We start from the raw sequence: 21191 nt of genomic DNA, 5'->3' as shown, positions 1-21191 counted from the left end.
GGTGTTATGCCCTCATAATGTGTGACATTGCAGGCTGGACACAGGAGGCTGCCTAACTGCAATCTTGTTGGTGTCTCTCCATGGGCTTCCTCCCAGATCAGTGCCAACTGGATTGTAGCCATAATATTGTTCTGGGTGCATCTGTACAGTGTATGAAAGAGTGCAAGAACTATTCTTCTGTCCACTGAGACATGCAAGGGACTGTTACGCATTTAGGGGCTGTTGTGTGTGCCACTAACGCCTACCGGCCCACTGCAGCTGCTGCAGGTTCGGATTGTTTCAGCACTTTCACCACAACAGAGCAGAGACATCTGCAGAATATTTTATGAATAAAACGTCATTTCGGTACATTATGCCGAAAGATCGACAAGGAGAGGGGGAAAGCACTGGGGACAGGCAGGACAATAAGCGCTGCGGAGGCCAACGAAGACTGTTAGTTCTAGGTAATAATGGACTACAACTCCCATTATCCTTATGCCATTCCTCTCTCTAAGGGGGTGATGGCAGCTGCAGTCCAGCACAACTGGATGACGGCTGCTCTGCTAAATGTGGTGAGACTCGAACTTTACAAGCCTATTTCTCTGCCTCCCTGCAGCACCGAACATTTTTCCCCGCGTTGCATCGCCACGAGTCCCTCCCGTTCTAGCCAGACCTGCTCCTACAACACCCAACATCCCCGCGCCTCTTCCGGCCGCCGGTTCGGCAACGTAATAAAGACGCGCGAAAGTCGGCTTTTCCTTGACAAGCCTGCGTTTCCCAACAAGCGGCGGGAAGCAGTGATGCAGAATAGCTGCGACCGCCGCAGCAACCGCGCCAACAGCTACTGCAGTTCCGACTTCTGCGGTGGCTGCCGCCGCCGCCGCGTTACATCCTGCCGGGAGTGGAAGGGCAGCGCGGCCCCGGGGACCCGGCGGGGGGATGGCGGAGCCCGGAGGGGCATCCTCAGGTGCGGGTGGAGCCGGCGGGAACTCCGCGGGGCCCGGCGGGACCGATCCGGCCTCGCTGCCCCCCGGCGACGCGCAGCTCATCGCCCTCATCGTGGGACAGCTCAAGAGCCGCGGCCTCTTCGACGCGTTCCGCCGGGACTGCCTGGCCGACGTCGATACCAAGGTAGCGCCTCACTTTGCCTGCGCTACACGATCCCTCTGCTGTCATCCTGGGAAACTTAACACCCCCACCCCCACCATAATTTGGAGGGAAAAAAAGCTCCTGGGGTGGGATGTCCAGAGAAGCTTCGAAACCCCAGTGAGTCCGTCCTGTGGGGTACTTCCAACCCAGGGACAGCTGCTATTCTGCTGCGGGGCGATGGAGGGAACGATAGCAACTTCCATTTGTAAATCTTCCATGTTTTTTCGCCCTTTCCACCTTTTTCTTCTCATTCCTCCCAAAACAGTAAATCCAGGTCTTTTGCGGGGGAGGGGGGGGGGCTAGGAGCTATCCGTCCAGAAGCAGCCCTGTCCCCTAGACTGGGGCTGCACTAGGTGCGGTGATCCGGATTTGAAGGGGAAAAGGAAGCTCTGGTCGCCTCTGCCAGCAACAAAGGAGCTGCATTTTTAGCTGGGCTTGCGTTTGAATTGAATGTGAGCACCTTTTCTCCTTCACATCTGGACTGATTACTGCACAGCCCTACTCTATTTTTCAACCTGTGCAGGACTAGTCTAGATGGGGCACTTGCAAATGGAAAGAGAAAAAAAAAAGGCTAGCCCATTGGGAAGGTGAACTTTTTGCCTCTATCATGGTGTAGCTCAGATTCTTTCAATATAGTCACTGGTGAGACTTGAAATAGGAGAGATTGAGAACCATTGTTCTGGATGTGAGAAATTACTTAATTTTATCATGTTAAAGAGTAGGAAATATTCTACAATAAATCTTAGGTATTAAAGTTTATCACAATTTCCATGGTCTGGCAGTCATATAGGTTCTTAGTATTCTCTCTACAGAGAGTACTTTTAGTACAGAAATTAATGTATAATAGAGGATTGAAATTGCTAATTTTGTTTGTAAAAGTTACCACATTGTTAGCCTGCCTATGCACGTTCTTGCTCAGAATTTATAGTGTAATGTGGATGGGGGAAGATACAGCCAAATAAGTTACTTTATATATGAGTCAATGCATAAGCCTTAGGTTCATAGTTAATTAGTTAAACTACTGAGTTGATTTGTATGTTGCCAAATCCATACAGACTCAAGGCAGCTACAGAAAATCTAACCAAAATATCAATAGTGGCAGCATAATAAAACATCCACATAAAGGACTTAATAATAAAACATCCACAATAAAAGTAGCCAATAAATATTTAGAGTAACATCTAACATTTAAAATGTCCATGATAAATGACATCTCCATCCAAGATGATAGCAAGGGCTTTTCTGAACAGCTCCATTTTTACTGCTTTTTGGAAGGCCTGCACTTGTTAATTATTTTGTTACAGGTGTAAATAACTGGTTTTTGTCTTGTAAGTTGCTTTTTAGCCACAGTGCTTAGTTTTGACATTTTAAAAGACGTTTAACAAGCTGTGATGTTTTTAAAGGCAGTTGCATGAGAAGGGTGTATGGGACATGATATTCTGCATTCAATACCCCAACATTTATTGGGCTAATATAATTGGACAAGAGCTGTATCCCTAAATAGCACTGTCTAAAGTCACAAAGAGAAAGATGGACTAATGGTTTAACTCATATAAGACAGCAAGCTAATGTATCTAAACTGGGCCATTTTGGTTTCAAAGTTCCTCATTAGGCCTAAGGCATTTATACAGATGAATTTAATCAATAGGACATTGTTAAAGAATCTACTTTAAATCCTTTCACTGGCTTCTTATCTACTTCCTGATCTCCATTACAATCTCCTTGTTTTTCCTTCCAAACCATTCCAATAGTAGTTGTACTGTGACCATCTGAAGGTCTCCTGCTCTATCAGAATCTATTTTCTTCTGATAAAACTTGCACTTTTAAGAATTAATTTAGACAATATTTCCTATCAAGTCCACATCAGCTATGATCTTGGCCAAAACCCAGTTTAGGAATGCTATGTACATTTACTGAATGTTGATATACATAACAAAACACATGAACACAAATAATACAGGTCATTTTATTAAAACTGTACTGATCAACGAAATAAAAACATACTGAGATCTTAGTTGTGGACAGAAGACAAGACATGAAGACAGTGCACATTAGGATATCTCCTTCAGTCAGAGTGCCCAGATCATGAGAGAGTCTAAAAGGAGTGCTTATATACCCAACAATAGCCCAACCAGAATATATGCTTTCAGTAGTGCATGTCTGTAGAACATGTACTAATCAGAGCACATGATCGTGATGTGGCAATGTTTGTGGTAAATTTAAACACAAAGTGAACATGATTAACCCTGAACATCCATAGAAAAATGATTCTGCTTTGTGATAAACAGAACATACCGTCCTAAAGAGAACACTTAAGTTTAAACACTAGTCCCATCTAAGTGACTAGTGAGATGGGACTAGTGTTTTAAGGAGGAAAGACAGAAGCACAACTAAATTCTAAGGATGTAAGTTAGCAGAAAGAACTAGTAAAGAATTAAAAGAGATAAGGAATAAAATGTAAATATTATTTAAGTTGGATAGAATACAGTGTGCGTATTTGATAAAATCCATGTACAATTAACAAACTTAACAATCAGAGACTGTAAAAAACTGGAGGGAATTACGTGTCAACATTAGTTCCAGAGATAATAGGATAAGCTTGAGGTTTGAGCCTTCAGCACAAACCTGGTGGGCATTGACCACAGTAACTCTGTACCTTTACTGTCAGGCCTGTGGGCTACCAACCACGGGAAACAAAAGGAAAAGGTATCTGAATCTAAATCAAAAAAGCCGTAAAGAACAGAGAAAGTCGATGTAAGCCAACTAGAAAAAACAGAAGGTCATAGCTTTCTATATGAACAAAGGTAGATCATTGAACAGAAGAGGAATCAAAGCACCTATCAAAGATGGAAGGATTTAATGTAGGCCGGGAAAGTCACAGAGCTGTTTCAAACTGATCCAGTAATATCTGATGATTGAATATATATTGTATCATGAGAGGCTAAAATCAAGACAAACAGGTGAACATAGTCTTCATCAAAAACAGATAATTCATATCTCTAAAACCAGGAGCTTCTAACTACACAATCTCTAGTCTCATGTGATGAAGTTTAATTATATATAATAAAATAGTTGTATACTACTTCTATATTTGTTTCTGTCTCCAGTTTCTGCTACAAGTCCTCATTCCCCTCATGGAATTGGGTTCTATAGTACATTATAATGCAGTACATTATAGAGTGTATTGCATTCTATAAATACTGATAACACAAATAATATATGTAATATTTCCTAAGCTCCAGATGCAGCCAAACAGTAAAATATAATTAGTAAAAGTGTAAAATAAATATTCAACACCTTGTCATTAAATAGCTCTATTTAGTTAGGATTTGTAAATATTGTACACAATATCAATTCAATAGAATTTCATATTTTGAATTCATGACAGTTTTTTGGGAATGATGTTCCATTCCATTTGCCCCAACATGGTCAGTCTATATTTTTGTACTTTCAACAATTATAGTAGAGTATAATAACACTTCTAAATGTAGAAATTTAGAACATATATTTAATGAACAATGGCAGGCTTTTTTAGGGTCAAACTGTATAGAAAGTTTATAATCATAAGCACTATCTCCTTTTAATTTATGATTTAGTTCCTTTCTATCAACATCTGTAAATGTTAGGCTGCACGTTAGAAGATGTTCAGAATTTGTTAAATCTCACGTATTAAAGTTTATATATAAAAACATTGTCATACTTTCATAAAATGAATAGTAGGACAAATTATTCCAAACCTAAATCTTAAAGTTGGAACAGGCATACTGGCTGGGGATGATAGAGGTTGGAATCCAGCCTTATCTAGAATTTGCATCCCTGCACTAAAGTTCCTTTGGTATATAATCTTCTGAAAGCAATACTGTATACTTTATTTTCCTCTAAATTTATCCTTTCTTTCTCTAACAAACTATACATAACTCTTTCTACTTTCAAGTGGTCTAATACACCCTTTACTAATGACATTTTCTCTATAAAAGCTTTACTATTCTACTATTTCTTTTTGCCAAATAGTGAGCTTTGCTGTCTGTTCTTCTGTTTATTATAGAAGGATCAGTTGTATTTTGTCAGGATTATTTAGGAAGCCTTTACCAAAAATCCTACTTAATGAGAGTCTCTTTAAATCAGTAAAAATGTACCGTGTAGTACATGAGGAACTAGGGCTGTGCAGTGCTTTGGATTTGAAGGGAAAAGGGCGCTTCAGAGCACATGGGTGCTTCAGAGCACATGGGGTCATGAATTTAACAGCTAGTTGCAACACTTTAAAGCAGACTTTTATCAGGATTGGGTGGCTGCCTCCTATGGGGAAAAGAAAGAATTTGTTTTAAAGACAGGAGCCAGCAGGTGCTATGTTAGAAGCCTTATATGCTCTGAAGTATCTTTTTGCTTTCAGAGTTGAAGCACAGTATAATCTTACAGTGAGGGAAAAAATTATTTGATCCCCTGCTGATTTTGTACGTTTGCCCACTGACAAAGAAATGATCAGTCTATAATTGTAATGGTAGGTTTATTTTAACAGTGAGAGACAGAATAACAACAAAAAAATCCAGAAAAACGCATTTCAAAAAAGTTATAAATTGATTTGCAGTTTAATGAGTGAAATAAGTATTTGATCCCCTATCAATCAGCAAGATTTCTGGCTCCCAGGTGTCTTTTACTGTATACAGGTAGCGAGCTGAGATTAGGAGCACTCTCTTAAAGGGAGTGCTCCTAATCTCAGTTTGTTACCTGTATAAAAGACACCTGTCCACAGAAGCAATCAGATTCCAAACTCTCCACCATGGCCGAGACCAAAGAGCTGTCCAAGGTTGTCAGGGACAAGATTGTAGACCTACGCAAGGCTGGAATGGGCTACAAGACTATTGCCAAGCAGCTTGGTGAGAAGGTGACAACAGTTGGTGCGATTATTCGCAAATGGAAGAAACACAAAATAACTGTCAATCTCCCTTGGTCTGGGACTCCATGCAAGATCTCACCTCGTGAAATTTCAGTGATCATGAGAACAGTGAGGAAGCAGCCCAGAACTACACGGGAGGATCTTGTCAATGATCTCAAGGCAGCTGGGACCATAGTCACCAAGAAAACAATTGGTAACACACTACGCCGTGAAGGACTGAAATCCTGCAGCGCCCGCAAGGTCCCCCTGCTCAAGAAAGCACACGTATAGGCCCATCTGAAATTTGCCAATGAACATCTGAATGATTCAGAGGAGAACTGGGTGAAAGTGTTGTGGTCAGATGAGACAAAAATCGAGCTCTTTAACATCAACTCAACTCGCCGTGTTTGGAGGAGGAGGAATGCTGCCTATGACCCCAAGAACACCATCCCCACCACCAAACATGGAGGTGGAAACATTATGCTTTGGGGGTGTTTTTCTGCTAAGGGGACAGGACAACTTCACCCCATCAACAGGACGATGGACGGGACCATGTACCGTCATATCTTGGGTGAGAACCTCCTTCCCTCAGCCAGGGCATTGAAAATGGGTCATGGATGGGTATTCCAGCAGGACAGTGACCCAAAACACACAGCCAAGGCAACAAAGGAGTGGCTCAAGAAGAAGCACATTAAGGTCCTGGAGTGGCCTAGCCAGTCTCCAGACCTTAATCCCATAGAAAATCTGTGGAGGGAGCTGAAGGTTTGAGCTGCCAAACGTCAGCCTCGAAACCTTAATGACTTGGAGAGGATCTGCAAAGAAGAGTGGGACAAAATCCCTCCTGAGATGTGTGCAAACCTGGTGGCCAACTACAAGAAATGTCTAACCTCTGTGATTGCCAACAAGGGTTTTGCCACCAAGTACTAAGTCATGTTTTGTGGGTCAAATACTTATTTCACTCATTAAACTGCAAATCAATTTATAACTTTTTTGAAATGCGTTTTTCTGGATTTTTTTGTTGTTATTCTGTCTCTCGCTGTTAAAATAAACCTACCATTACAATTATAGACTGATCATTTCTTTGTCAGTGGGCAAATGTACAAAATCAGCAGGGGATCAAATAATTTTTTCCCTCACTGTATTAGAAGGATATTCTTTGTGCTGCTCCAAAGTAATGGGTATGAAGCATGTGCTCAATAAGCAGAGTGTGCCTTAGAAGGGATTCCTGTATGATTATTCCATGCTTTCTGAGGCACACATTGCTTATATCATTTTCTTATGTTTAAATTTACTGTTAGACTTTGTTTTGTTTTTCTTTTAGAATTGTTTGTCAAAAATTTGACAAGGGTAGATTTTTTTTCCCCAAGAAGGATTTTATAAGAAACCTTTCAAGTATGTTGTATTCATTGTGCAATTTTGTTTAGCCAGCTTACCAGAATTTGAGACAGAAAGTGGACAACTTTGTATCTACCCACCTGGATAAGCAAGAATGGAACCCAGCAATGAACAAAAACCAGCTGCGGAACGGGCTCAGACAAAGTGTGATTCAGTAAGTAGAAGGTATTAAATATGTAAATTATTGTAGGTAAATAAATCCTTATATTTGGATAGAAATTATAAGAATGCTTCCTGGTGGATTGTAGGCCTTCATCTATATATGTTAAATCTATTGAAGTGTTATTTAGGTACCTGTTGCCAACTGACAGCCTGCTTGGATATTTTGATGTTGTGCAGCTATTCGTGCATCCAAGAGGATGTGGGCTCGCTGCTCCTGTAAACTCCTAAAGAAGACCTGCCTTTTCCTGAGTTCATGCAGTAGAAAATTCTTTTCTATTTTCTTTTAGTTTTCTTATTCTTTTTCTGTTGTTCCTCTTGACTATGTTTTTAAACACACAGATACATTTTAGCACATGTATGGCAGCAGATTGTAATCCATTATTTCCTCTTCACTTCATGCTTCAAATAGAAGATGTGTTTCTCAGGAAAATAGTATGCTTCAATTAAGGAGGGATGACAGAGTTTACCTGGAAATCCCCATATATTTGGTTGAATTCTCAGAGAAAGAAAACATATATGCGATATATAAATGTAATATAATGGGGCACTTGAGCATTCTCATAGGGCTCATGTTTCTAGAGCAAGTGGCAACATAAGGGAGGGCTACAAGCAACCATTATTTTGAGGAGAAAACAGCATATTACTAACTTGCAGTATGTTAAATCTAGTCAACATTTCTCACCTCCAATCCAAAAGAAGACTCAGTAGTTCCATTAGCTTAAAGTTGTGGGGTGTAATTTTGTCCAGCAGAGTGCAGTGGTAACATACTTTTTGAAAAGTTTCCTGAGTTGTTACTGCAGTTAATTCAGCTCACATAGCACAGCATGTGTTCTTTGTAAATATGTAGAGAATATTCATTACTTTAATTGCATCCTGCGGTTCAAGTAAAATTAGATTTTGAATGCTTTCCGCAACTTTTTAATTTTAATATAATAAATTATTCAAGAGAAATGAGAGAAACACATCTTCTGTTTGAAGCATGCAGTGAAGAGGAAATAATGGATTACAATCTGCTGCCATACATGTGCTAAAATGTGTGTGTGTGTATTTATTAGTAGATATTTAAAAACACAGCCAAGAGGAAAAACAGAAAAAGAATAAGAAAAACTAAAAGAAAATAGAAAAGAGTTCTACAAGCTGTACAAAACTGAATAAAAATTCAAAGTAACATTAGATTAGTATTGCATATTAGCATGTCTTGTATCAGTTTAAGACTTCAAAACCATTATTGAATCAAGTCAATGTTCAGTACTTTAAAAAGTGATCAGTATAATATGAATCATAAATAAGAATTAACAATTAACAAAAGTTTCTATCCAATCTAAAAATCCTATCTTTATCAAGCTAAAAACTAATACATGAAAGCCTTATGTTAAGAAAACCTAAACTTCAGATATAGTACATATCCATCTGTAGAATTATAATCTGCATGTTTTCCAAGACGAATTAAATTATGTATCAAACTTATTTTTCAAATATAAGGTTATTTTTAACAATGATGAATATTCCCATAGCTTAATTTGCCATTCTTCTAAAGAGGGAGTTATATGTGATCTCTAGTAAAACTCATAAAGAATCTTGGCAGCTGTTATCATATACAAAGCCAACTTGGTATATTTTGTAGGGATATAAAGTTTGGTAATGTTTAACAAAAACAGTTGGCAAAAAAGAGAATTCAGCCTTTAAAAGTTGTTTCATCTTTCAGAATTGTTGAGCTTTACAACACTACCACTAGATAGAAAAGAATATGAGCTAATTATTGCATTTCCAGCAGTTTTTAGAAATTGAGTTATTTATTTTAGCAATCCCCACTGGAACAAGATACCAGTGGTAAAACTTCTTGTACCAGTTTTCTCTATATGTAATATTCATTTGTCTTCCATTGATACTCCTGTTGTTGTATATCAATTGTGTAGTTTAAATTTTTCATCCATTTAATCATACCTTCTTTAATTTGTTTAGTTTCTAAATCATATTTCAATAACATCTTGTAAATGAGCCCCAGCAGATGTTCTGAGTTTTGTGTGAGTTTTTTACATCTTGTCAAATCTCTAAGCAGTTGCCTTGTTTTTGTAATTCCTTTTGACTTATGCTGCTTATTTGGAGATATTGAAAACAATAAGGTGATTCTGACCATTCTGAAGAAAGAGTCTTGGAAGATTTAATCTTTGTTTTTTAAAAAAAATTAGGTCTTCCAGCCTTACAAATGACTATCTCTCCACTTATAAATTTTTCACCTTCTTGAAAATACATATTTAATATTGAAGCAAGGAGTAATAAGTCTGACCTGATTCTTTTTCTATGTTTAGATATGCTAAAATATACAGAAGTACCATAACAATGTGTGGTGAGAGTTCAAAGTGAGACAGATATGTCTCCTAGCTAGCTGCTATCTTTCTTTTCCCAGGAAAAGGAAAGTTGTTGAGAAAGTGGTGGTACTCCTGGAAGAAAGTGAGTATCTGGATCTCTTTCAGTCAGGTTTCAAATCCAGATCTAATACTGAGACAGCATTGGTTCTGCTTTGCTGATGACCTTTGGTGGAGCCGGGATGGGAGTAGTGCAACCATCCTGATTCTTCTTGATTTCTCAGTATCATCAGCCATATCATTGTGGCCTGCCTGTGTGGATTGGGAGAGAAGGCACAGTGTTTCAGTTGTTCTTTCTTTGTGGTTAGGTCCCTTTGATATTGACAGGAGGGAAGAGATTGAGTCTAAAGCCCCTGGGGTGTGGGGTACCTCATGGCTCTACACTCTTGTCCCTTCTGTTTAATATCTACATGAAGTTACTGGTTGAGGTCATCTGTCAGTTTGGGGTCAGGTATCATCAATACATGGAAGATACCCAATTATACATTTTGACCCCAGACTGACCAGGTGGTGCTGTCAAAGCCTTGTCTGAGTTTCTGGAATCTGTAGGGGACTGGATGGGGAGGAACAGATTAAAGTTCAACCATGCCAAGTCTGAGTGGCTGTCAGTTTTTAGATCCCCTGGGGCCGGGGACATTTCATTTTAGTCCTCAGTGGGATTGCACTTATCCCTTCAGGGCTGGTCTGCAACGTGGGCATCTTCTTGGACTCACAGCTCCTGGTCAAGGGGAGGTGACAGCCGTGGCTAAAAAGGCCTTTGCACAAATCCATATTATGTGCCAATGTTGCCCTTACCTGGACTGGGAGACCTTGCAGTCACTCACATTTTGCTCACCTTGTGAATAGACTATTGCATGTGGGGCTGCCCTTGAAAACCACTCAGAAGCTGCAGCTGATCAGAATTCACCAGCATGGGCAATTATGGGCATGCCTCATCAGGCCCACGTAACAGTGGTTTAGATAACCATGTCCATGTAATTTACTCCCTGAGCTGCACTGGTTACCAGCAAGCTTTCTGGTGGAATTCAAATTGCTGGTTATTATCTATAAAGCCTTTCTTGCATATGCCTTCAGGCATAGGGCTTGATTATCTGAAGGACTATCTATCTTCTATGGTTTCTGTATGATTGGGCAGAATTGGCATGCTCCAGGTCCCATCCATTAAGCAATGTTGCCTAATGGAACCTAAAGCGTGCCTTCTCTGTCATACCTCCTGACCTCTGGAACACCATCCACCCTGAGATACTTCTGGTCACTACCTTGATTGTGTTTAAAAGTGCCCTGAAAACCTGGCTCTTTCCCCATGCCTTGGGTTAGAGTGGGTGGTAAATCCTATTATTGTTTTTAATGGTTTGTTTATTAGATCTGTCTAATGTTGTTTTCCCAAAAACTAAAAGAAGAGAAGTTGACTGAGCTTCCAGAGAAAGAGCATAAGGCATCCCACTTCTTTGTGCCGTTGCTGATAAAGCCCTGTTCTAAATTCTAACCTCCAGTCTCTCAGAAGGCAAAGGACCTAACTCAAGGCCCTAACTGGCAATTTTAAAGATGCTTTTTTTTTTTTTTTTTTTGTCTGCGCTCAGTCATTGATGACCCTGCAGTGACTGCTTGGACGAGTCCTTGCAGTTTTCAAGGCAATTGTTTTTCGGAAGTGGTTTGCCAGAGCCTCCTTCCTACAGCAGAGCCCAGCTGGTGAGCACAGGAGGCGGGGTTTTCGTTGCTTCGCGCCCTTTTCGGGCGCGCGGTTTTTCGCGCTTACCAGCAACTGTTCCCAACTCCTTTTTGCTGCGCCGCCAGCATTTTTCCTCCCACCGGAGTGAGAGTACCCATTTATCTACTCACGTGAGTTTTCGACCTGTTGGGTTGACAGGAACTGGGGAGGAAACAGGAGCTCACCCTGTTTAATGCGAAGGCTGGACTCGAACTGCTGAAGCGTCGACCATTTCTGGCCGGCAACTTTCAGCGTCATTAAGCCGCTGCGCCACCGCGTCACCAAAGATGCATATAGAACACGACAAATGACCTGGCCATAGGCAATACAGGGTTTGTGGATAATGCTTCCTTGCTGGCTTGCTTATCTGTCAGCTTTTATGCTGTTTCAGTCACAAAGTGCTAACAACTTCAATTATGCCCAGATTAAAAGTCAGTGTAACAAAAAAGACTTGTAAAAAATGCTCTGTGAAATAGATTCTAGCTAGTATACTACACCCTGCTGAAATTTCTAAAAACTTTTTAAGGAAAGTGCCACCTGGAACATGTTGCAGTCATCTAATACTCTTTGGAATACCATAATTCTCCCTGAGACCCATCCTGGCCCTAATTAAATGAACCCTTAAAACCTGGGCCCTGGGTTAAAGTGGGTGATGTTTCGGTCTTTTAATGGTCATTGGTGGTGGGGGGAGGGGTTTCTGGACCTTCTCCTTTTGGTGAGGTAATTCTTTGTTTTTAATCTTTCATTTTTTATGGTGTATTTGTAGGCTGCCCAGAGTCATGACAGATTGGGGCAGCCTATAGATTCAACTGAAAAATTAACAAATGAGGAAGTGACCAGATTAGCTTTCTCCAGGAAAAAGGCAGCTAGCACGCTAACTGAAAATCTCTTCTGGGAGCAACAGTGAGAGCAGCTTAAATTCACAAAGTAAAGCGGGGTCCATGCCCAAGTTCTGAATCTTATTACTCAAGGGGAATGCAGACCTAGTTAATCAAAGTTGTACTTGCTGTCCAGGTTGTCCTTCCTGCTAATTAATAGCACTTCTAATTTTGCTAGAATAAGCTTTTGGGTTTTTTTCCATATGAAGTCCATGAATATGCTTTAGAAATATTTCAGAACTTTGAGAATCTCCCTACCATTAAATGAAAATAAATGCTTCATATCATCTGTAAGTTCACATAGATGTTAAAGGGGCAAACTGTATGTGATGCTGATCCAGGGTGGCAAGCAGCAGACCCCAACATCATTTCAGAACCTTCAGGTGATGTAGCTGCACGTCTTCCTTCGTTTATTACTGATAAATAAATGCCATAGAAGTGCACAGCATGAACACCCCTGAGCTGCATGTTTCCCCCAAAGGTCATGGACAAAATCTTCAGAAGCTCAGAAAGCTGCTACCAGATGGTAATGTTTAATGTGATAGAAAGTACATATTAAATCCATAACTGGAAAATAATCTTATCTATATTTAATGTTAATTTAATGTCAGTGTGAATTAAATGGACATTAATTTTGCCCTAGCCCCATCTGCTATACTTTCAAATACAGCCCTCACTGAAGTGTTGAGCGCCTTGCAGCATAGCAAGTCTTGCAGGACTCATTTGTATGAAATAAGAGGTGGGTGTTCCGTATAAATAGAGCAGGAGCACATTGGGTTCAAAACATAGTTCAGTTTAGTTTGTTAACCGTTGCATGGCTTAATCAGGGTAGGACAGAGACTACTAAGCATTTCTTTGATTGCTTTCCAGACAGAAAGACACAATATAGGCAGAGCTAAATATTGATTATCACTGAAGTATTCCAAAATGCACTTTGTAAGCCATTTTTATGATATAGATATGGTCAAAGTGGAGAATTAAGGAATTAAAATTACAATCTGAGGCAAACCTTGATGAAATAGAATAAATGCTAAGGAAAGGACAGCATCTTTCTCACTAATTCATAGATTTGCTTGTCATGTGATTATGAATTTCCTTTTTCTAGTTTTATAATAGCTTGGGACAAACTAGGCAGCTACATAATCTTGATCCCCTGTTTTTTCATATAATAAGCTTGGCTCAGAAATAAGATAAATATGACACCATCAACTGGATTCTGTTTTGTCTACCTTTGCTAATCTTGTGGATACTCAGAGCACCCAGTGATCGTTTCTGGGTTCAATTCTGCTACTGTGGAGAGCCTGCCCACTATAATAGCAATATTGCAGCATTTATCTGCATTGCATGGAGCTGCCACTGCAGTACAAGGCGCAGCACACCATGTAGGAGGTGGAAAAGCATTCAAGCAGATCAGAGTTCATGCCAGATTAGACTGCCCTTCTGAAAGGCTGAGTGTCAAAGAATACTGATCTTCTTAAGTGCCCACGTAGCCTCAAAATAGCATGTACTGTTAGTTTTCTGCCCAGGAGGTAGGGTCACATTAGGTTTGCATCTGCGTTCCCAAATGCTCTTCAGTGTCTCTGTTTTTGCTTCCTAGCCTGTTGCAGACATGACTTAACCCAACCAGACAGCTGATTCCCTGCTCTCTTTATCCAACGTAGCCTTGAAGCAATGTCACTTCTTGGGTTTTGACATACTGTTCTCAAAAAAGCTCTTTGTCATGTGTTGGAAATGTTTGTTTTTGTCTTGTGAAAAAGTTCCCATATGTCTAGACTTGGCAGATGTCAGAGCAATTGACAGTGGTAGAGCTTGGGGTGAAGGCCACCTTTCTCTTTTACCAGCCAAAAAATATCACCTCCCTCATCTCCCACCTATCTCTACCAATGGGTATGTTTTTTTTTCCCCTCTGCTTTGTGTCAAGGCATGTTTTATTTGTAGGTTTGCGTCCCACAAGTACCCTACCACAACTCCTGACCAGGATACTTTTTAAGTGATTGGTGACCAGATGTCTGTTGTCCATTCTGCAAGCACCCTAGAAAGTGGCAAGTTCAAAACCATCTGGGTTTTCTTTACAAAAGGTGGGGTGCTTCTCCCATGTAAATGCTACCTAGAATGCTGTCATTCTTACCACTTTAAGGCTAACTGCAGTTGACATGATGGCTCCAGAGAGTTCTAGGTGGGGGCAGCAGGGAAGATCTTTGACAGAAGCTGAATGGCTCCTTTGTCTCTGCCCCAGGTCAGGGATGCTGGAAGCTGGAGTGGACAGAATAATTTCTCAGGTGGTGGATCCAAAACTAAACCACATCTTCAGACCACAGATAGAGAAGGCAATTCATGATTTCCTGGCTGCGCAGAAGAAAGAGGAATCAGTGCCAGCTCCTCCCCCAGAACCTGAGAGTCAGGATCCTTCCGCTCCAACCCAAGATGCCTCTTAAGGTCTGGTATTGCTATACATCTTCCTTTGCACGCACTTGTAACCCTTTTGTGTACCACTCATGTAAATTAAATAGCCAAAAGTCAGTATTTGATCGTAAGATCAGTGCCAAAATTACTGCCAAAAGTAAGAACAAGCTGTGACTTTGAAGTCTGTAATATTTGTCATTAGAAACACTGCAGCATTGTACTGGTCCTCTCTGTTAATAACAGTATATTTTTACTAGGCTAGACAACAATTTGGTTATTGACTAGCAACTCAAAGATATAGGAAGGATTGCAGTCCAAATGATCCTTAAGTGTAGGCTTGCTTTATTAAGAGTCTATTAATCTTGTAAAAAGTGGGGAGGGAAAAAGCCATTAAAAATGTAAAGAATGACATAGATTCATTTGTAGAGAAATGTGCTGCTTCAGCTGAGCTTAAAGACAATGGACTGATTTTGGGTAACTCTCACAATTTATAAGGAGCCAGTAGCTATCACTATGGTAATTGTAGGACATTGGTGTGTTTTGCAAATTCCAGATAGAGCATCCCAAGGTTAGCAGATACTAACCATTCTATTAGGTGCTTCATATAACACAACCCAGCATTCTAATTCAAAAATTATTGCAGTGAATTTTAATGTATGCTGCTTTGCTTTGCTTTCGTGATGTTAGAAGTTCAGGAAACCTCTTTTAGACCTAGAGAATGAGGTCTACAGTCCCTATTTTCAGCAGAGGTCCAACTTGCTCAAAGAAGGGAATAGGAAGTTTTTCTTTCAGTCAGAGAACTTCCCTTCTTCACCAGGATCATGAGTTGCTCCCCTGTAAGTATAAGTAGGCTGTAAATGAACCAGCTGAAAGGCCCCGGTAGAGTATAATAGAGAAAATTTGGCCTCTACTGCAGAGGGTTTTCTCTGACTTCATGCTTGGTACGCATATAAAGTTCAGTGTGGCATTAAGGTCATATCCCTCCCTTTACTTGGGCACAGAATGCAGAATCTCTTTTAAAGCTATGCCTCAGAGGCATTGTAAAGCACAACTTCTTGTTCCTTCTAGGACTCTTTTAAAGGCAAGTCAGATGTAGGGATGAGACTCCACTCTTTAGTGTTAATAACTCTGTATTTTAGCTAGTTATCAAGGGAAAATACAGTCACTGAATCTGTACCCTGATGCAACACAGGGAGTCCATTCCTTGATCTTTGCTTGGTTATCACAGCATATTGGTGCATCAAATCCTGCTGTGGACAAACTGAGCAATCAGGTTAATGCTGAATTCAGAGCCTTTTTTGTTTGTCTACGAATCTTAATTAAGTTGAACTAGCAGCTGATTTAATGACAGTATAGTAAAACTGATGTTTATCTTTTCCTTTTGCAGTGCATATCTGGATTTAAGGTGGCTGCAGTTTCAAAACCAAGGCTGACTATTTGGCAGCAGGCTACATATCTGCAGGAATACAGATTGTCAGCTAATATCAACTGTGATTGAGGAACAGGGTTGGCAAAAGTCACCAGTGGTTTCTGTGTGGTATGGAGGGATAAGCTAGATGTGAAAGAGTATTGCTATTTTCTGAAGTAGCATCTGTTTGGCTATTTCTATGTTTGGGGAGTGGCACCTTTTAAGGAGCCACAATAGGGGAAAGGGTTTCTGGTGTGATGTTAGTGGATTTGGTGGTATTTGGAAATGTAGCAATAGGAAAGGGGGCATTTTAAGTATGCTTGGTTTCCTCAGAGGCCACTGTGTCAGAAGACCTTTGGCTGGGTAATTGAGCAGTGGGCATGCAAGCATGAAGCAGATCAATTTAGTAGAAAAAGATCCTTGGGGCCTAGAACCTTACTGAATTTAAGTAATACCTCACTTGCAGTGCCTAACCAAGTCTCCTTCAACAGCAAGAATTTTTCATAATTGGCTTTCTACAAGTGTCCAAAGCAAAGCCTCTCCAGATTTCTGGAGGCGATATCTGTCATACCTTGATGCTCAGCTCCCTTCCCAGCCTGATCAAAGAAATTGGTATGGAACAAGAAATGGTTTCTGGGGGCTTTGCAGTTGGAAAAAGTTCTCTCGTTTGTGAGATTCTTCAGGTGCCTGTTCAAAGCTGCTTAGAGAGTCACATAAACTCTCCGGTGGACATTTGTGCACAAATATTTGGCAAGCAAATATCTGGAACACTTTTAATAATAAAACGCTAGAAAAATCTCAGATGTGGAAGTGTTTTATATATGAATGCCTTTTCCATCACAGTGAACTGATGTATCTGCACAGTGATATTTGCTGTCCATTTCTAGGGATTTCTTAGGAATTTGTAAGGGTGAGAAGGCTTCAAAAATTGAATGTTTGACATCTGAATAAGTGTTCTGATCGCAGTGTGCCTTCATAAAGCAGTATCTTCACCCTAGTTAAATAAACTGTGGTTTAGTGCAATGTGCAAACTAGGCTAATATGTTCGGGACTATATCATTCTTACTCTACAGGAAGTATTTGTAATGTTTTATCTCACTTTCCATATTTTTTACATGCAAAAAGTCCTGTAATTGCTAACAATGTAGTTTAAGGATAGGTGTGTAAACTTGCACTCATTCTAAATTTGTTCTTCAAATTATAATAGAAGTACAATAAATTTGATATACATTTTTAATTTTGTTTAAGTCATCCATTATGTCCAGATAGTCTGCAGTATCAAATATTTCCTTTGAAAATACTGAATTTATGGACTTCAGAGTGAGGAACAGCAAGCTAACATGTCCCCGAACAAGTGGAGATGATGTTGCAGTCATGACCGAAGGACCAGCGAGTAGACTGGTCCCACAAAACCTCTCTGGAAAAGGAGAGGACAGGAGATTGCCCACTTGTGTTCCGGACAGCTGCTCCTTGTGAAGAGATCACAGGACAGCAGTTTCCTGCGGGTTTGAGCACCAGGAGACGAAGGGAAGCCATTAAGCTGTCAACCACGACAGAGTCTTTTTAAGGAAACTGGGTTTGTTAACCTCACTTACTAATCACTTTTGGAAATCAACTATTTAACTATCTTAAGGCTAATAGAGACCTTCAAAATGACAAGTTAGCAAAGCCACCTGGTGAGTTTATCTTCATTCCAGAATAAAAGAAAAATTAACTATAAACTTAAGAATTTGAAATAAACAGCAAAAAGCTAAACAAGAATTTAACTCAAGAAAGTTATAGGTAAATTAAGGGACCAGACAAATTTGGAACATTAGGACTTTTGCTATAAGATTTTGAAAATATATAAATAGATAGCAACTTTGTGGGAATCAAATTGTTTAGTCTATCTTAAGTCATAACAAAAAACAAAAAGATTTTATGATTTCAGAAATTGGAAACTAAAAATTCCAGGCAGAAAAGGGAAAAGGGGGGAAAAAAAGAGAAAGGCTTGCCTTTTGTTTTTTGTCAGTATTGAAATGACAGAAAATAGTATGGCATGTGAAAGGAGATCTTTGAAGAATGGGGTCAGAAAATAGCAGCTACAGTGTTAAGAATGATGTCTGCTTCTATGGATAGATTATTTCCAAAAGATGTTAAAGAAGAAATTACAGATTTGTAAGAGATTACCTTAGAAGATCTACAGGATAAAGAATTGAAACAAACCTCACCTGTTGCCGAAAGATTAGCATATACCGAACATGTTAAATACTGGAAAATGGAAAAAAAATGTGGATTATAAGACAGAAATGACAGTTAAAGTGGAAATACAAATGATAAGCCAAGAGAATGACCTGGATAATAACTCCTTACTGGATTTACAAAAGCAGTTTGCTAAAGCCTCAAAGAAGCCTTTGAGATGGGAAAAAGAAAATTTGAAGAGATATCAAATCCTACAACAACACCTGAATGAATTAAAGATCAAGTCTGTTAGAAGCAAAAGGAAGGAGTACAAAGTTGGTTGGTTTGACCAAGGTTAAAACAAGACATGTTCCTATAAAGCTCTGGGAACCCTTATGCACTTGTTGCTGACACCAGGACTGAAATGTTAATGATTTATGGATTTGCGCATGAATAAGTGATGGATTATGGGATGAAAAGATACTTGCATGTAACCTTATAGGGGGTTAAAGAATTATTAAGTTTGTACTTGTGATGAAGATTGAACATCACTTCTTTAAATAGTTATTTTCTCCTTTTCTTATTTCTCTTCTTGCTTTTTTTCTTTACACTTTATTTTCTCTTTTCTTTCTGAGTTTAGTTTGCATTGTCTTTTACTATTGTTATTAAAATTTTCAATAAAAATTATTTTAAAAAATGAAAATACTGAATTTATAATTGGGAAAATCAGTCTCTGTTATATAGCTCTGCCTTGTAAATAACCCTCTGTATCGTTAGCCAACTCTTGACACATTGCAAAATGTTCCGGTAATTTGATAATTCCTGTTACTGACCTGGACAACCTAGTCCTAATTGCTGTGTATAGTTTTCAGATTCTGTATCTTCCCACGTCTGTTTTGTGGCTTCTCTTCATCTAGTTTTTACTTTTTATCCCTTCATAGCCATGCCCTTAATCTTTTGGAAATCCTGCAGAGACTGATACTAAAACTGTCATTTTTAGCTTCTTATGTCTGAAATGTGTTAGGAAGATTACTATGAGTGCTCTCCTGATGTCCTTCTGTTGATACTTTGGCTTCATATTTTGTCTTTGTCAGAGACAATTCTGTTGAAAAGATATATGAGGTGAGAGAAAGTTGGAGCAACATCAAAGGAATGCAGGCAATTCTATTATACCAAATCAGACCACTAGTCTGTCTAACTCAGTCCTATGTAAACTGATTGGAAAAAATTCTACAAGATTTCCAAGGGACAGTGCTATGCTAATATGTTAGCATGTATACATTCATACATTCATTTTGATTACTTCCACCTCTAATGGGCAAGATGAGGTAACATTCTGACACTGCATAGTATTTTTTTTTTTTATGAGCAAATAATTTCAGTTTTGAAACCAAAAGAGCTGTCTTTTATAGCCTCTAGAATTTGCCATTTTTCAATCTTTACAGAATTTTTATAGCTTGCTGGAAGTTAGGAGAATAATAATGAACAGAAAGAAGAATAGTCTTGTGTTGTCTTCTTATATATATACCACCTTTCATTACAGGCACTTGAGGCAGCATATATAGCACTCCCTGCTCATAGTATTTATGAATCCCAAATGGATAGTGCAGATGCTAACTGAAGCTGTGAAAATCTGTCTCTTAGTTTGGCATCAGCCAGAACCCCAGGATAGGAGTAGGGATGTGGCTATTACCATCTGGAAGACTCTTGTGGCTTCCAGGGGCACTGTGCTGCAAATAATGAATGTTAGATGCTGTTAGTGAAATTGGGCTCTAGAGATCAGTCGGGATTGCTTCTGCTGTACCAGCTTCCCTATCAGATTTCTTCAGATTTGGCCAGATTGGTAGTGGCTTTTCCTAATGTTATGGTATTGGGAGACCTCAAACTGCCTTCTCTGGATGCAGAGTCAGAGATGGCTCAGAAGTTTATGGTCATCATGGCAAACATAGACCTAATGCAGATCATTGAGGGCCTGATGCACAGGAGAGGTCTCATGCTAGTTTTGGTTTTTATATTGGGGCTGTGACAACATAATTTGGGGATATGGGGAAAATTAGCATCAGTCCCTAATCATAGATCACTTAGATTTCTTTGAAGTTCTCCACAGCCACCTCCCATTGCAAGGAGGTAGTACCTATTAGGTTGTTCCATTGCAGGTGCCTAATAAACCCTTTTGGGTTTCAGAGGGAGCTTGAGGTTTATTCTGAGACTGTAATACAGTTTGGCTGAGGTCTTAGTTACCAGTTGGAATGAAAGGGTGATATCCTCCTAGACTTAGCCCCTGCTTAAAAAGCAGGTAGCTGCCATAGCTTGGAAGGCCTTTGTAAATATCCTTCTTAGGTGCTAATTATGCATGCTCCTAGACTGAGAGGCCTATTCACCATCACTAATGCTGTGGTCACCACCCATCTGGATTATGGCAATGCTCTTTCTACATAAGGTTGCCCTCGAAGATCGTATGGAAGCTGCAAGTGGTCCAGAACAGGCAATGCAGACGGCTACGTATGTGCCTCAGTATTCCCATGTAACACCGCTATATTGTGAGCTGCATTGAGCTTCTGGGTGCAATTCAAGGTATTGGTTATCACCTGTAAAGCCCTTCATGGCACAGGGCTGGGTTATTTACAGGACTGTCTGTCTCCAATTATTTCCGCACATCCCATGAGATCTGACAGGCTGAGCATGCTCCAGGGGTCTTCTATTAAATATT

General features: G+C 39.7%; 1 protein-coding gene across 1 annotated transcript; it reads left to right on the top strand.

Moving 5' to 3' along the window:
- Positions 1–776: 776 nt before the first annotated feature.
- BOD1 (biorientation of chromosomes in cell division 1) lies at positions 777–19198 on the top strand. Its single transcript, XM_007424348.3, has 4 exons — positions 777–1110; positions 7426–7550; positions 14747–14946; positions 16301–19198. Exons 1-3 carry the CDS (start codon positions 919–921, stop codon positions 14943–14945), a joined length of 516 nt encoding a protein of 171 aa, XP_007424410.1. The 5' UTR covers positions 777–918; the 3' UTR covers position 14946; positions 16301–19198.
- The last annotated feature ends 1993 nt before the right edge of the window (positions 19199–21191 follow it).

The sequence above is a fragment of the Python bivittatus genome, unplaced genomic scaffold (assembly GCF_059951505.1).
Source record: "Python bivittatus isolate LINGU-HERP-01145 unplaced genomic scaffold, Pbiv_v1 ctg000080_np1212, whole genome shotgun sequence".
Taxonomy (NCBI): Eukaryota; Metazoa; Chordata; class Lepidosauria; order Squamata; family Pythonidae; genus Python; species Python bivittatus.
This window is presented reverse-complemented; position numbering and strand designations above follow the sequence as displayed.

What these genes read in the sequence shown, in the direction of transcription:
- BOD1 (XM_007424348.3), top strand. Translation starts at nt 919, where the DNA reads ATGGCGGAGCCCGGAGGGGCATCCTCAGGTGCGGGTGGAGCCGGCGGG. An exon ending in TGGCCGACGTCGATACCAAG is followed by an intron (nt 1,111 to 7,425) that starts GTAGCGCCTCAC and finishes AATTTTGTTTAG; the next exon opens with CCAGCTTACCAGAATTTGAG. An exon ending in CTCAGACAAAGTGTGATTCA is followed by an intron (nt 7,551 to 14,746) that starts GTAAGTAGAAGG and finishes TCTCTGCCCCAG; the next exon opens with GTCAGGGATGCTGGAAGCTG.